Here is a 17,778-nt window from a genome sequence, read left to right as displayed (position 1 = left end):
TCTGAAGGATGGTTTGATGATTCTTCCTTGAATTTTAGTAGCTTCATGGTGAGTTGGTTTGAGTTTGCTCTGAATTGGTATGTATTTGGCATTGAAATACCCTGCAGGTTGACCTATTATGATTTGAAATGCAGGGTTTTGTGGGCTTGCTGCAGCAGGGTGAGTGAGGTCTGCAATTGGCCAAATTCTATTTGGTATTGTGCTAACCGATTCTTGTAGGTTGTTGCAGGATTGGATCATGTTGAATGCTGCAGATGTCGCTGGTGCCTCGGAAAGATCCAAGCTAACAGATCTTGCAGGTTCAGATGGCAGTGAAATTCCTGATGCATTATCTTGAAGGGACCCTAAAGATTGGACAACTTCCTGTTATGGGTGATGCTTTTTCTCCTGTCGGCATCGCCAATCCAATTCGGTTAGTTTTCTCTTGAATTTGATTGCTCATGATAGACTTAATCCATTTGTGACTCCGTTCCATTTCTTCATGATGCTGCATGCATGAATCGCAAGTGAATATGATGGTGATTCGACGATGGTGGAATCGTACCGGTCAAATTGTTGACATGAAAAAGCAACTTTTCCAATTTCAAAAGGTTACCAATATCCTTAGGAATAAAACCTGTCAAATGATTAGAGTAAAGCTCCAAAACTGTGAGATTTGTAAGGTTAACAATCCCATCGCCAATTGTTCCGTCTATTTTATTCAGGGTGTTGAGTTTGTGTATGTTCACTGCAGGTTCAATGACTGGACTGGTTCAACATATCTGCTTCTGCGGCAGTAGCTCTGACTGTGATACCAACAGATCTGTTGGTGGCATCCTCCATGATACCAAGTTTAATGGATTTTCCAAATTCATTCCAGAACTTAGTGTATTGACCTCTCTTCTCATCAATTTCAGAAGACGACTCTCCTTTCTTTTCTTTGTCAGTGGACTCATCAGGATCCTCTTCAGCAAGCTTACGAATCATATCAAGAGCTTTCCTAATAAGTTTCCTTTTTTATTGTCCTCAGACTACTGTGTTGTTGAAGCATTTCTCGTGATACATTCAATGGCAAAGTGTCTGAATCAACAAGACCAATCAAAAAGCTCAGATACTTAGGCAACAATTCATCAAATTCATCTGAAATGAACACTCGTCTAACATACAACTTCAAGTTTGATTTGTTTGAATTGTGATAACTTTCGTACAAGTCCTGAGGTGCTTTTGGTGACGCATAAAGGACTGCTTTGAACTCGACATCACCTTCAGCAGTAAAGTGGCTCCATGATAAAGGTTTGTCGCCGCTAAAATCCTTGGCAAGAGAGTTGTAGAATTTGGTATACTCTTCCTCTGTAACCTCCTTTGGACTCCGCAGCCATACAGCCTTCACATCATTTAAAAGTTCCCACTCATAAGTTGTTTCCTTCATTGTCTTTGTTTTAGGCTTTTCTTCTTCGTCTTCACCTTTATCAGCATCTTCTTCATCTTCATTGGTTTAACATGGTTTCACCTGGATTATTGCAGCAAGCTATGGTCATGGTTCATGCAGCATAACCAGGTTGGTTTTCTCCACATGCTACAGGACATATTTGGGTTTGGTTGGAGGATGTGGTAGGCCAGGTTGGTCCATTATACCAGGATTGATGCACCCTATGATACAAGCTGCTGTAACTAGACAAATGGTGGGTTGAATTGTATGCAGGTGAATCCCAATCGTCATCATAACTGAGCTGCCATAAATCTCTTGAGCTAGACTAGATAATTTGGAATTTTGGTGACCTTGTGGCAGGTTTGTTATAGGTCAGGGCTGGTATGAAGTTTCCTGAGGTTGGTTGTTTTTGAATAATTGTTTGTCTTGCAGGTCACAGGTTGTAACTTTGGTGAAATTCGTTGGATGGTTGGAAGTTCGGTTTCACGAGCAAGGCATTCAGTAGCATCTAATGAATTGCCGGTTTGAGTTGCAAAAAAGGGTGATAAGCCACTGCTAACATACTGTCAAGATTGGAACCGAAGGTTAATTTAATGAACTTCCATGCTATTGGTTTCAAATTGAAGTCAGCTTGTGAACATTGTGTCTGCTGCTAACTTTGTTGTTTGTTGCAGGTTCTATTTGTTTTGTTGTGTTGGAGAGCAGTTATCATGAGTTTGTTACGAAGCAACTGATGTTTAAGAGTTGCGAGGCTTTTCGTATGCATCAGAGATCGCGGTATGACCCCATTTGCGGAAGGAATTCCAATAAGGCCACACAATAACGTCAAAAATCCCGAAAGAAGTAAATCATAATGGCAAGAAGATGGTTTTCGCAAATTGAACTCTTTCTGTTGAGAGAGCTGAGATGCAGCACTATGATCGAAGTAGCAATGGAATGAGTAACCATATTTTTTATGTTTTAAACTATTCGCAGAAAACTAAGACACAATGCCTTGAACAATACACTTGAAATGGGAGACAACATTTGCCCTCAGTTGCAGCTTGTGGATTTACAAGACAACCAGATTGCATACGTAACAGTCGGTTCACAGTACAAAAACACATTGATGTGAGACATTTTTCTTTCTAATCTGACATGCTTCGGCTCCGTTTTACCTGACTTATTCATTACTTCACTGCATTTCCTTATTCTTTTTTCAGGTAAGATAAAAAATACAATGTGATTACAATTGCAACTTCTATGCAGCTGGTGACAGTGATATTTAAATTATTCAGATTAGTGCAGAGGAACTTCTCTTAGCAGAGGTGCTACTATTTTGATAGCAACTGGAAGTACAGTTCTGATTCTGTGCCTTATAGGGCTAGCTATATATGCAATCCCGTCAAGCCAAACGCGATATCCACGCACACCAGCTGCAAACAACAATAGCTCCAATTCAAAATGACGACGTGCAAACCTCCAAAATCCAAGCACCAAGTTCAAGCAGTCCCATGATTCCACCCTACACGTACAAACGACAAGAGAACCAACGAAATATGCAGGACTTGAAAGCGAACACGTAACAGCAGAAGACTAGTTTAATCAGTTGTAGCCTCATGTGAGTTTTCCATAAGAGCTTCATTGTAAGAGAAAGAAGTTTGGAACTTGATTTTGGTATATTATTTGGCTTGACCCTTCAACTCTATGCTTTTTTCACTGAACTGTTTTTTTGGATTGTTGGGCAGGATGTCGGTGCTCCTGGAGCAGGTTTTATTGTGTGCAACACTGGCTTATGAAATGCTGTTGATTCCAGGTTGCAGTAAAGTGTGCCAACTGCAGGTTTTAGGGGGAGTTTCTTTGTGATATTGAGTGCTGGAAACGAGCAGTCCAACTTAATTGCCATTAACATGTGAGGACTTCATGTGATCCAAGGTTTATGAGAGTTGATACGGATCGGGTTATGGTTTAACTGTTTCTGGTAGGATCCCATGCTATGATTCACCGCAGCAGCAGCAAGAGCAGAAGCTTCCTCTGCATTTATCCTTGCCTCCTCAGTTTTTTTTTGTAAGAGACTCGTCTGACATAATCCTCTTTTCAACATTTCAGCCACTTTTGAGGCGATCAGGAAGAGATAGAGGAGATACAGACTCAACTGATTTCAACAGTAGTTACTGGCACATTCACAACAGGGGTTGCAGTGGCGTTAGCAGGAGATATATGGTTGCTGCTAAAAGGGTCAACTATGACCATAGATGGAACTCTATAAGCACCGGTGAGCCTTTCAAGCAACTGATAATTACCATCAGAATAGAAAAAGGAACCATTAAAACCAAGAAAATCATCCTCTTCTTCTGCAAACTTGTTTCCATCAAAAGAAACATCCCTGGGGCTATTTATTTCCGATTGAATAATTTTGGCACTAGGAAGTTTGTGATCTTCAACAGATTCTTCAGAGTGCACAGCTTTTATCTCTTCACCAGTGACAATAGAAGATTTCTTGACTTCATCATGCTGTATGATCTTCTTGAGAAGTTTCTGCTGAAATTCGATTTGATTGAACTTCGGAATGCAATTGTTGTTGTGTATTGGCTGAACTGATGTCAATATCCTCAGATAAAAGTTGGAAACCTAAACCCTTGGCTAGAGAGCTTAGTTTTCCATCTTTCTTTTGATGGACAATGTAACCCAATAACTCGTTTAAAGAACTCACTTGTAGATCAGAAGCTACATTATCCACACTAACTTGCTTACCCTCATTAATAATTGTAATGGAAGATATCTTCTTGTTCAGTTTAATCTTCTGAGCTTTCATCAATAAATTTGACCTAAGAAGATCAGATGTGCTCTTTGTGCCACGATAATTTTGGATTAAAACTTTCCTGTGATTATCATTATTCCTATCCATTTGATTCACAGGATAGTGTTGTGCCAACACTCTGAGAGCTTTAAGAGCTTCCAAACTTTTTTCTAGTTTCTGAGGAGTGTGATGATCTATCAATAAATAGAAGTTCTGATGGCTTATTTGCTGGTATTTTCTTTGTAAATGGACAATGTATTGATGATCATGGTGAAATTTAGGGTTTAATGAATTTGGGTTGACTTTGGTCAAAATTGACCAAAAAGTCAACTGTTGACCAGAGTCAACAATTGGTCAAAAGTGTCATTTTTTTGTATTTTTCTTGTATGGAAACATATGTACTGGTTTAAACAACGACATGAAATAAATTGAAATGGATTAACAAATGGTTGAAATTGGTTTCACAATTGGCTTGAATGTTTGACTTTTGAAAAATAACTTGACTGATAATGTATATGAACAAGACCATGAAATAAGACCATAAGGTTATAGTGTCCATGAACCAATAACGTGACTGGCAAGTGGTTAGAAACACAAGAAACTTGGTTGTTCAGATGACCCAGACCATAGATGTATCCACAATCACAACACCATGACTTTGAATCAAAACCAATCCTCATAAAAACAAAACAAAGCTAGGCCAAGTATGCCAAACAAACATAAAAAATTCAGGAGCAAAATCGGGGTATGACAGTTGCCCCTATTTAAGCGTCTTCAACTAGAGAATATGAAGCAGGATGTTCTTCATATGATCATAGTGGGAGATGGTTAAATACTAAGAAGACCCGGATTTTGATCCTGAATCCCCATGGAACAATGCCTATCAGCATCGTCAAAGAAGCAAATCTCAAAAGTAGAATCCGTCTGGTATGGTGAAAATCGGTCTGAGTACCGAAACATGAAGTTGACCTGGATACCAAAATAAATGGTAACACAGGAATACCCATGGCCTGAACGCCGCGCTAAGCATCGGAATATGTGAGTATCAATATTGGTCTGATCACCGGAAATCTGGTCTGAACACCATTTCGATCTGGAAATCGGAAATAACTGGCCTGAACGCCACTTCGGTCTGGATACCGGAAACTTCTTCGATCTGAAAATCGGGAAAGACTGGCCTGAATGCCACTTCGGTCTGGATACCGGGAAAACTGGCCTGAATGCCATAAGTACATCGACCTGATCGTCGGAAACTTCTTCGATCTGAAAATCGGAAATTGGCCTGAACGCCACTTCGGTCTGAATACCGCCTCGGTCTGAACACCGGAAAATTGGCCTGAATGCCACAAGTACATCGACCTGATCGTCGGAAACTTCTTCGATCTGTAAATCGGAAATTGGCCTGAACGCCACTTCGGTCTAAATACCGCCTCGGTCTGAACACCGGAAAATTGGCCTGAATGCCATAAGTACATCGACCTGATCGTCGGAAACTTCTTCGATCTGTAAATCGGAAATTGGCCTGAACGCCACTTCGGTCTGAATACCGCCTCGGTCTGAACACCGGAAAATTGGCCTGAATGCCATAAGTACATCGACCTGATCGTCGGAAACTTCTTCGATCTGAAAATCGGAAATTGGCCTGAACGCCACTTCGGTCTGAATACCGCCTCGGTCTGAACACCGGAAAATTGGCCTGAATGCCATAAGTACATCGACCTGATCGTCGAAAACTTCTTCGATCTGTAAATCGGAAATTGGCCTGAACGCCACTTCGGTCTGAATACCGCCTCGGTCTGAACACCGGAAAATTGGCCTGAATGCCATAAGTACATCGACCTGATCGTCGGAAACTTCTTCGATCTGAAAATCGGAAATTGGCCTGAACGCCACTTCGGTCTGAATACCGCCTCGGTCTAAACACCGGAAAATTCTTCATGTTTATCCGCATCGGCGAAGATAACAAAACAGTGATAAATGAGCCGACACGCATGCCAAAGACCTATGCTGGGGATAATACTGCTTGATCAGGGCAAGTATCCAAAGGGGACAAGACTATCAATTCCACAAAGAGGGGATTACATCTACCGGTTAGTAGGCAGAAAACCACGGAAAAGTAACCAGTCATCGATAGGATGAGCACACAGGGTTAACTCCACCAGGGGGATGAAAGTGGGATTTTACAACTACCAGTTAGTAGGTAGAAAACCACAAAGATAGGACTTACAACTACCAGTTCGTTGGTAGAAGCCAAAAAATTCCGCTGAGGATGAGATGAATGAGTGCCGGTTAGTAAGCAACCATTCATTTATGCCCCAGAGAAGTACAAGAGATAGCGAACAAGAAGCCAATTTAGGATCGATCCAAAAAAGGCAAACTGAATCAAGACTCATCCTAATGAGGAAAGAACTCAATAGGGAAAACCCATCCCATTAGGGGGGGAACGGAAGCAACCGTCATCCACGAGGATGTATCTCGGTGGGGAGCGCAGAAGGAATGGTGGACATTTTCTGCTTAAGGGGTCGACTCTATATGGAGAGATCAGACACGCCCACATATACTAGGGGAATTGAACCAAGCTTGCAAAATGATGCCAACTTCGGGGAGTAACACTGCTGGGGATACCCACTCAACTAAGGAGTCACTTGTTGGGAAAGCACCAACCTCTCAACCATGCCGATGAACCCAATTCTGAAGCCGATCCAATGGCGCGATGCTAAACTCTTTCCAACAACCCAATCTTGGCTGGTCACCACGGTCTAGGGCTAATGGACATGTTTGCAATGTTGATGCATGAGTTTTTTTTTGTTTTACACAATGCCCCATGATCCTGGAAATGCTATGCACTAATGATGCAATATGCTATGCTTATCTAAATGATGAATGCATAAACACACGTCTCCTCCAGAGACAACACCGGGGAACTCCAGGAACTGTGCTGAGGATCCTATAACCATGTCAACTTCCATCCTGCTGGGGAAAGACAAACCTTGCTGGGGATGCACTCCATCGAACCCGAACTGCTTGGAGATTGCCCTACTAGGGGAGGCAACCCATTCTTATCTCTACTGGGGATGATTTTCTCCGAACCCGATCCGCTTGGGGATCTCACTGAGGGAAAAACATCAACACAAACCCTACTGGAAAGGCAGTAACCTTCAGGCTCGCTGAGGAGACACTGATCTCAAATCTGTTAGGGAGGATCTACTGGAGAGATCTGTATCAACAAATAGCAGGAGACAACCATCAACAGATACACGGCAACAGCTGCATCATGAGTATCTGAATGCTATGATTATGCATGTATGCATGATACCTAAAAATGTATGATGAATGCTGACAAACAGACGTGCTCAACACACAGGTCCAGGAATCAACCATCCGGCACCACTCTTTCAGAGGGAAAACCAAAGTCACCAGAGAGCCAAGAAAATCCACTGGAGACTGGGATATCAGGGAGCAACACCATCCTGCTGGGGAGGAAGGCCACCAGAGGTTTCCGGAGGGGTCGTTAGTCATAACCGGAGAAAAGAGTTCAACATACTGGCGGACGCGCCACAACAACTCGTGCTGGAAATCAGAGATACTCAGAAGCAACCAGATCTCTGATGAAGATAGATAGGCCTTAATAAAGCTCCTCATGCTAACAACTCCGCTGGGGATCTATCTGAGGACATGATGGAGTACTGGATGTCAATCCACCAAATACTGAATCTTCCAAGAATAGCACCCATGCTGGGGGAGGGAGGAAGACTGCTCTGCTGGAGAGAGGAAAGTTGAAGTCTTCAATAAATGCTCTACCTAGGACTGCCCCACAAAAAGCGTCCAAACAGCAAACTTGCTAGGGATGCCCCACAATAGGGCTCAAACAGCACTCTACTGGGGATGCCCCACTATAGGTGCTAATAGGGACTTGGAAGAAAAAAACTGCACTGCCGGGGACATGAAGATGAACAACTTCAACCAACACTACACTGGGCAATCTCGCTGAGGAGAAACCATGAGAGGTTCTACAGGGAAAAGATACAGTCATGCTCGAGATACGAACAATTGTCTTACCTGTTGGTAATCATACCGCCCTTGGGAGAGCACTGTGGGTCTCCTAAGTATCCTTCCATCATTGTGAATATTCACTTAGTTTGAGAACAATTTTGAAAAATTATTTATTTTGAAAAACAATGATACTTTATCAATTAAAACATGCAAAACGTTTGTTGAGTTGAAACAAATAAGAGTGCAAATAATTGGATAAAAGCTCAAATTGATGTGATGGAATGGTAGTCTGCAAAGGGCGAGACTCCATAGATCTGTACAAGTTTGAAATCGGTGATATATATTGGAGAGGGCTACATTGAACATAATGACCCTTACTCTACCATTCTGAATTTCGATGTATTCAGAGCTTCAGTCGACGACGCATCGAGGATTCCTGACGGATGACAGATATAGAACACAGTCTTGTCAAGATGCAGTTACTTGCCAAATCCCTAATTTTTGCCTAGATTGCCCCAGTGTGAGGTGATCAATCTAGCGGGATGCAAATTCTTTTTTTTTTTTTTTTTAATGTCTCTACCTTTTGCCTGGATCGCCCTTTCGGGTTTTCAATCCACCGAGACGCTCCTTTTTGCCTAAGTCGCCCTTTGGGGTGTTCGACTTAGCGAGCTGTTTTGCTCTTTTTTTTTGTTTTAGGCGAAGTATTTCTTGACTGCATCTGGATTCACAGGACGAGTGAACTTCTTCATCCATTGTTGTAAGTGTCAAAGCACCGCCTGAAAAGGCTCCCTTGACAACATATGGACATTCATAGCTTGGAGTTCACTTGCCCCTGGAATCGGGCACGAAAGACAAGACTTTCTTGAGCACAAGGTCACCTTCTCGGAACACACGAGGCTTGACCTTCTTGTTGAATGCTTTTTCACTCTCTGCTGATATGACTGACCATGACACATGGCAATTGATCTCTTCCTTTCGATCGGATTCACTTGGTCGTAGTGACTCTGAATCCATTCAGCATCAGTCAACATGGGACTTTGAGGGTGCTATTTTTTCTTTTGTTTCTTTCTTTCTTTCTTTTGATTCTGATTTCTTTTGATTTTGCACCCTCTTCTTTCTTTGTATTTTCTTTTTTCTTTTTCTTTTATGCCCCAGTTGGCTGTTCTGCTGATTCTCGAGATACAGCTGAGTGATCTTCTTTTCTTGCTCAAGAAGTCGGGAAATCTCGTCAGGAATCCCTTCAACATCATCTTCTTCCGCTTCGAATACAGGGAATTCACAATTGGGAGATGACGTCAGATCATTGTGTTCAATGGGTTTAAGAAACAACCTGCATAATGATTTTGATATGAAAAGCTTTTTGGAAATCAAACAAGACAATCGTTATGCAGATGAAAAGATTGTTTTTATTCCTGTTTTTAGGGTTTTTTGTGATCACCAATTTCATGTAAAAAGTGAAAAAGGAAAACAATTGGAAAAAACAAATGTTTAACATGCATTTATTTGAATGAAAATATCATTGCACAAAATGTTGCCAACAATGTCATCACTTCTCCTTTTGGCATGGGAGAAGGGTTTTTAAACAAAGTGATTATTACTCTGACTTCTGAACAGCTGTAGGAACACCCACAGTGACCCATTTGTGATAGATCCCACCAGGGATAACAACTGTCAGTATCCTTTGCATCAGCAACTTCTGCTTTTGAACAAACCTCTTCGTTGAAGACCTCAGAAGAATAACCATCACCAACCCGGGACTTGCCGTCTTCAAGCTTGATTAACACGGGGACCTAAGTCTTCAAAGCTCGGAATCCCTAACCTCACAAGGTCTTGAACCTTCATCTTTAGCTGGAAACAACTATCCACATCATGACCAGGAGCACCCGAATGATACACACAATGCTGTTCAGGCCTATACCACCACCGAGGGTTGACGGGTATAGCCGGCGGGTCTCTGGGAGTAATCAAGTTCCGCTCTATCAAAGAGGGATACAGCTCTGCATAGGACATAGGGATCGGATAAAAAATGATCTTCTTCCTCTCATTACTCGTACTGGCTTGATTACCATTGGGAGGCCGGTAAGTCTGCTGCTGAGGACGATGTTGTTGATGCTGATATTGCTGAGTTGGTCTTCTCTATTGTTGTTGAGTTGCTGGAATAGTCACAGCAGCGGCCTGACGAAACTGTCCTCTGTTCACACTCCTCCGACGGTGCACAACATTTGTTTCACTTTCTCCCCTTTTGGGTGCCCCAAAGCATAATCATTGACGAGAATAGTGACAACAGCATTCTCATGAACGGGTACACCTACTAGTGAAGCACGGTGGACTGGTGGAATCACGGCTTCCAGTCTCTGGGCTAAGGCACGCAGCTCCTCTTGCCCCTGAACAACTCCTTGCATAATTGTCATAAACTAGGCCATGTTCGCCCTCATCTCAGCCAACTCAGTCTGAACCTGGTCCATAATCCTCTGATGATTGAGTTTGGTTGAGTAACGATGCGGTCGACGGTCAGCAATCCTGTCTCAGTCAGGAACCAAAGCGAGAAGTCCCTCCAAACACGTCTGCAATGCAAGGATGTTATGTGCATGATATGCATGATGCGGATGCTATTTTATCATGAATGATCCTGATAAAGGATATGCGTATGCGAGTTAACTTTTTTTTTTTCATGCATTATTATTTTTTGAAAATAAACATGCTATGATGCAAATGATGCAACATGGCTGGTCAGACTGTGCGTCTCAAGGCACAGGGTCAAAGCTTCGGCTTGAACTCGGAGTCACAATTCATCTGAAACCCAAAGTCATCTGGGGAACTGTCATCTGAACCCAATTTGAGGAACCAAATCACTATCTGAGCGAGTACCCTCAAATTCAGCCCAGGGATCCGAAATAAACGGAACCCTCTGATCAATACCAGGGTCAAACCTCCGGCGTCCAGAAATAAATGTCCATAAATTTGGCTGAACCAAAGTCACCATCACAGCACCACTGGCAGAAACCGTATCTGTAGAGATCAAACCCTCCCCTCACTGGTAGGTTCTAAGAACAGAAGTTTATCAGCTCCAGCCCTTCAGTCGAGAATAATACGTTTACCACTGAAGGTTTGGCATTATTACGGGATAAAAGACCTCTGCTGACTCCCCTCAACAGGATATCCTAAAGCAAGTTCCCAGTCTCGGGGTCCTCGGATTGAGCAGCGAGAATGCGCCCACCAGAGCTAACATAATCACGTCTCGGAGGAGAGGCCTCGACTGAGTTCTCGGGAAATGGTCACCAGAGTCGACGATTTCTAAAGGAATATCTGTCGTTATGGAACACCCATAGGACAAAATATATCCAACAGAAACCTCGTCTGGAATGTGGGTCTCATGAACGACTTAACGTAGCAACATACCACGCAAGCCTCATGACTATCCACTCTAACACCTATGTGTACACTCAAGCCTGGGTAGTGGGCTTATCTCTCATAGAACAGTCCCAACCCAACAAACAAACAACCCACAGATACAACAAGCATATGTACATGAATGCAATAAGGTAAAGCAGGTAAATGCTGAAAATAAATAACTGTACAAAAGAATAAACACCCAACAAACAAGAGATCTACAAAAGCTAGGAGGGACTCGCTTAGGGAACCGGTTCCCCAGCAGAGTCGCCAGCTGTCGCAACCCGAAAAATACGGTCTGCGAAAAAACAACCGGCGAGAAAGAAAATGACAGAAGAGTCGCCACCGTGCGTTATTTATCCCAAAGGAGGGAAAGGAAACGCTCGAAGTAAACCTGGAGAAAGGAAAGGAAAAGACAAGGTCTCGCAACCAAATCTTGGGTTCGGGAGTCGATTATGCGAAGGGAAGGTATTAGCACCCCTACGCATCCGTAGTACTCTACGGGATCCACTCTTGTTGTTTCTTGTCTAAAGGGTGTATGTTTATCTAATGTACTATTTACTAAAAGGGACAAGAGAAAAATGACTCGCACAGATATCGCATCCATTGCATACGTATCTCATCTGAATATGAGAATCAGAGTCTTCGTAGCTCGGCTACCTATGGGTGAAAGAGGTGTGTGCTCGCTAAGACGTCGCGTCTTATGCCTACGTATCTCATCGGGAATGAGAATCAGAGCAAAACGTAGTTCAACTAACTACGGGAACAAATGTCTCGATTGCAACTAGGGTAAGAGAAAGGGAAGGTCTCGATCGCAACGAGGGCGAGAGAAAGGATCGCAACGAGGGCGAAAGGAAACAAGGATTAGTTGTTAGTTGTTAGTCAAACTCGGCAAGACATCGCATCTTGTGCCTACGTATCTCATCTGAACATGAGAATCAGAGTTGCCGTAGTTCGGCTCACGCACGCCAAACAAAACAAGACACCTACACACAAAAAGGTGGCAAACATGGAGCCCGACTGCCAATCACTGGACTTACATCAGCATCCGAACCAAAACACACACAAAAGGGCAAACGTGGAGCCCGACTGCCAATCACTGGACTTACATCAGCATCCGAACCCAACAAACCCACACTGGAACCCGAATGCCACTCGATGGACTTACATCAACTTCCAAGCACACAACAAGAACAACAAACAACAGATTGCCAAGGAGTCGGGAACTCGAGCCTAGCAATTGTCAAACAAACACACACAAAAAAGGAAAAAAGGTGCCCGGAGTGGTCTCGCACGACCACCTGCCTACATACCTCGTCTGGAACAAGGATCAGGGCTATGTAGTTCCCCTACATAGGGGTTGCCATATGAACATGGACTTACAAAGGAGGACACCAGTTGTGTCTAAAGAGAGTGGGCAATGTGTTCACGCCCTAGCAGTAGGTGTCGCAGCTCGCTGAATCGAGTCTTAGGCAGTTACCTCTTTGCAATATAACGGACTACATGCCACGAGATCGGAGACGCTCGGAAAGGTCTAGAAGAAAATGGGGAAGCTCTGCCCTAGAGTTGTCATGCAATGTGTACTTAAGTGTTTAGGATTTACAAATGGGAATATCTACCTAATGTTAGCATGCAAAGAATATGGGAATTCTACCTATGTTGTCATACAAAAGGATACGGGAATCCTACCTATGAACAAGAATCGACGAATGGAGCAAGGAGAGGAGTGGGGTAAATGGGTAGATGGTGATGCATGAAGCAATCGACTTACAAGGTTGATGGCGATGCATAAAGCAGTCGACTTACAAGGTTGATGGCGATGCATAAAGCAATCGGCTTACAAGGTTGATGGCGATGCATAAAGCAATCGACTTACAAAAGGGTGGATGAATACGTGCTGGTTCTGTTAGGTTTTGAAAAAATGATTACTCGACGTTGGATCGAGGTTTTGATCTTGTTTTGAAATGGTTATCGAATGTTCATTTTAATTCTTGTATTAACAGGTGAATAACGAATGAAAGAATATTATACATTTCATGGGAGGGGGATACATTTTTTATGAATGGGGGTTGACATGGCAATCAAGCAATATAAGTATATGCCTCATACACCATACAAATAGGCCACAGTTAAACAGACAAGTAAGATATTTAAACAAACATGTGATCAAATCAAATAATCAAAGAAAAGAAATAAATGAGCATTAAACAACGTGTAAGTGTAAGGGAACCGGCTCATTGTAAGAAAGCCCAAGAGTAAGCTATGTGAGGTTGATGGCGATGCTTAAAAAGCAATCGACTTACAAGGGTGTAAAAATGGGCTCGATATTAAATCGAGAAAAGTATGATTTTTATAGTTTGAAAAAATGGTTTTTTGAACTAAATTAAAATACAACAACTATACATTATCAACAAAATGAACATATGAGTGTAATAAACATAAAAAGATATTAATCAACATACTAAAAGAATAAAAATGCTAAAGGAAGATAAAATCAAATAAAAAGCAAAAAGTTCCACACATGAGTATTGAACCCTCTCCACTCAAGAATATACACACTACCCTTCTCCACCAGACCACTCAATACTATCTGCTATTGAGATACTAACCACAATATATGAACTGGGCTAACAGATTTAAAATAAATAAAAAAAACAAAACAAAAATTTTTATGGGTTTTATTATCTCTGTTAAAAACAAATTAAGTTAAATAAATAAAAAGTAAATAATAATAATAAAAGAAAATAAAAACATATATTTTTTCTGATTTTGTGTTAAAAATGAAATAAACTAAATAATAAAAGAAATAATTAAAAATTAAAAAAAGAAGAAAAGAAAAAAAGGAAATGGAAACAGCAAGCTCGTCTCCATCGTCTTCCTCCCTCGCTCTCTCTCAAACTCTCTCAGGCGAACCTCTCCTTTCTCAGCTTATTCCCCCCAAACCCTACTCACAGTAACCGAACCTAAGTACTACGAAGAAGACAAAGTGCAAACGACAAAAACACAACCCTAAACCCAGTCCAAACTAGAATCATCAATGTGAAAGAAACACCAATCGCGCAGAGATACATCAGGCTTGGAAAGTAGTAAACATGCATCTGAGTACGGAACAACAAAAAAAGGTAAGAGTTCTACCAGATTGGGATGTCTCGGAAGTGAACGAACAGGTACGTGATCCTCCTTCCGCTTTCTCCTTCGTTGCGCCTTTCTTAGGGTTCGTCCTCTCTTTGATTTTCGTTTCCTTGTTTCTCTGTGAACAGTGGCCGCCTCCAACCTTTAGAAATTAGGGTTTTTTCTCTTTTGATTTTTTTCTCTCAGTTTCTGTTGTGCTCCTCCTTCTCTTACTGATTTGCTCTCTATTTATCCTCTGTGAATTAGGGTTACAAATTGGTGCCCTTGTGTTCAAAAGTAGCTCTGCAAAGCACTTTGGATGCTCAGAAATTGAATTGCCCTATCCATGTTAGATTCAAGAAAAGGTATCCTTCACAGACTTTCTTCTCTGCTTTGACCTCATACCAATTTGGGATGTTTTTGGACTTTTCCCTCTGACTGTTGGTTAATGGTTTTGCACTTTAGGTTTTGCAAATTGACTGATTAATGTGTCCCTTTTTACCGCAGTAAAAAAATGGTGAGCTTGGTTTGACTTCAACATCTGAAGGATGGTTTGATGATTCTTCCTTGAATTTTAGTAGCTTCATGGTGAGTTGGTTTGAGTTTGCTCTGAATTGGTATGTATTTGGCATTGAAATACCCTGCAGGTTGACCTATTATGATTTGAAATGCAGGGTTTTGTGGGCTTGCTGCAGCAGGGTGAGTGAGGTCTGCAATTGGCCAAATTCTATTTGGTATTGTGCTAACCGATTCTTGTAGGTTGTTGCAGGATTGGATCATGTTGAATGCTGCAGATGTCGCTGGTGCCTCGGAAAGATCCAAGCTAACAGATCTTGCAGGTTCAGATGGCAGTGAAATTCCTGATGCATTATCTTGAAGGGACCCTAAAGATTGGACAACTTCCTGTTATGGGTGATGCTTTTTCTCCTGTCGGCATCGCCAATCCAATTCGGTTAGTTTTCTCTTGAATTTGATTGCTCATGATAGACTTAATCCATTTGTGACTCCGTTCCATTTCTTCATGATGCTGCATGCATGAATCGCAAGTGAATATGATGGTGATTCGACGATGGTGGAATCGTACCGGTCAAATTGTTGACATGAAAAAGCAACTTTTCCAATTTCAAAAGGTTACCAATATCCTTAGGAATAAAACCTGTCAAATGATTAGAGTAAAGCTCCAAAACTGTGAGATTTGTAAGGTTAACAATCCCATCGCCAATTGTTCCGTCTATTTTATTCAGGGTGTTGAGTTTGTGTATGTTCACTGCAGGTTCAATGACTGGACTGGTTCAACATATCTGCTTCTGCGGCAGTAGCTCTGACTGTGATACCAACAGATCTGTTGGTGGCATCCTCCATGATACCAAGTTTAATGGATTTTCCAAATTCATTCCAGAACTTAGTGTATTGACCTCTCTTCTCATCAATTTCAGAAGACGACTCTCCTTTCTTTTCTTTGTCAGTGGACTCATCAGGATCCTCTTCAGCAAGCTTACGAATCATATCAAGAGCTTTCCTAATAAGTTTCCTTTTTTATTGTCCTCAGACTACTGTGTTGTTGAAGCATTTCTCGTGATACATTCAATGGCAAAGTGTCTGAATCAACAAGACCAATCAAAAAGCTCAGATACTTAGGCAACAATTCATCAAATTCATCTGAAATGAACACTCGTCTAACATACAACTTCAAGTTTGATTTGTTTGAATTGTGATAACTTTCGTACAAGTCCTGAGGTGCTTTTGGTGACGCATAAAGGACTGCTTTGAACTCGACATCACCTTCAGCAGTAAAGTGGCTCCATGATAAAGGTTTGTCGCCGCTAAAATCCTTGGCAAGAGAGTTGTAGAATTTGGTATACTCTTCCTCTGTAACCTCCTTTGGACTCCGCAGCCATACAGCCTTCACATCATTTAAAAGTTCCCACTCATAAGTTGTTTCCTTCATTGTCTTTGTTTTAGGCTTTTCTTCTTCGTCTTCACCTTTATCAGCATCTTCTTCATCTTCATTGGTTTAACATGGTTTCACCTGGATTATTGCAGCAAGCTATGGTCATGGTTCATGCAGCATAACCAGGTTGGTTTTCTCCACATGCTACAGGACATATTTGGGTTTGGTTGGAGGATGTGGTAGGCCAGGTTGGTCCATTATACCAGGATTGATGCACCCTGTGATACAAGTTGCTGTAACTAGACAAATGGTGGGTTGAATTGTATGCAGGTGAATCCCAATCGTCATCATAACAGAGCTGCCATAAATCTCTTGAGCTAGACTAGATAATTTGGAATGTTGGTGACCTTGTGGCAGGTTTGTTATAGGTCAGGGCTGGTATGAAGTTTCCTGAGGTTGGTTATTTTTGAATAATTGTTTGTCTTGCAGGTCACAGGTTGTAACTTTGGTGAAATTCGTTGGATGGTTGGAAGTTCGGTTTCACGAGCAAGGCATTCAGTAGCATCTAATGAATTGCCGGTTTGAGTTGCAAAAAAGGGGTGATAAGCCACTGCTAACATACTGTCAAGATTGGAACCGAAGGTTAATTTAATGAACTTCCATGCTATTGGTTTCAAATTGAAGTCAGCTTGTGAACATTGTGTCTGCTGCTAACTTTGTTGTTTGTTGCAGGTTCTATTTGTTTTGTTGTGTTGGAGAGCAGTTATCATGAGTTTGTTACGAAGCAACTGATGTTTAAGAGTTGCGAGGCTTTTCGTATGCATCAGAGATCGCGGTATGACCCCATTTGCGGAAGGAATTCCAATAAGGCCACACAATAACGTCAAAAATCCCGAAAGAAGTAAATCATAATGGCAAGAAGATGGTTTTCGCAAATTGAACTCTTTCTGTTGAGAGAGCTGAGATGCAGCACTATGATCGAAGTAGCAATGGAATGAGTAACCATATTTTTTATGTTTTAAACTATTCTCAGAAAACTAAGACACAATGCCTTGAACAATACACTTGAAATGGGAGACAACATTTGCCCTCAGTTGCAGCTTGTGGATTTACAAGACAACCAGATTGCATACGTAACAGTCGGTTCACAGTACAAAAACACATTGATGTGAGACATTTTTCTTTCTAATCTGACATGCTTCGGCT

The 17,778-nt window shown here is 41.8% G+C and overlaps 1 protein-coding gene across 1 annotated transcript; it reads right to left on the bottom strand.

Annotated features, from left to right (window-relative positions):
* Positions 1–949: 949 nt before the first annotated feature.
* Positions 950–16,686, bottom strand: LOC127086508 (endoplasmin homolog). Its single transcript, XM_051027282.1, has 2 exons — positions 16,464–16,686; positions 950–1,443 (listed from the first exon to the last, which is right to left on the bottom strand). The coding sequence occupies exons 1-2, from the start codon at positions 16,627–16,629 to the stop codon at positions 980–982; spliced, it is 630 nt and encodes a 209-aa protein (XP_050883239.1). The 5' UTR covers positions 16,630–16,686; the 3' UTR covers positions 950–979.
* Positions 16,687–17,778: the final 1,092 nt, after the last annotated feature.

Source organism: Lathyrus oleraceus, chromosome 5, assembly GCF_024323335.1.
Source record: "Lathyrus oleraceus cultivar Zhongwan6 chromosome 5, CAAS_Psat_ZW6_1.0, whole genome shotgun sequence".
Taxonomy (NCBI): Eukaryota; Viridiplantae; Streptophyta; class Magnoliopsida; order Fabales; family Fabaceae; genus Lathyrus; species Lathyrus oleraceus.
This window is presented reverse-complemented; position numbering and strand designations above follow the sequence as displayed.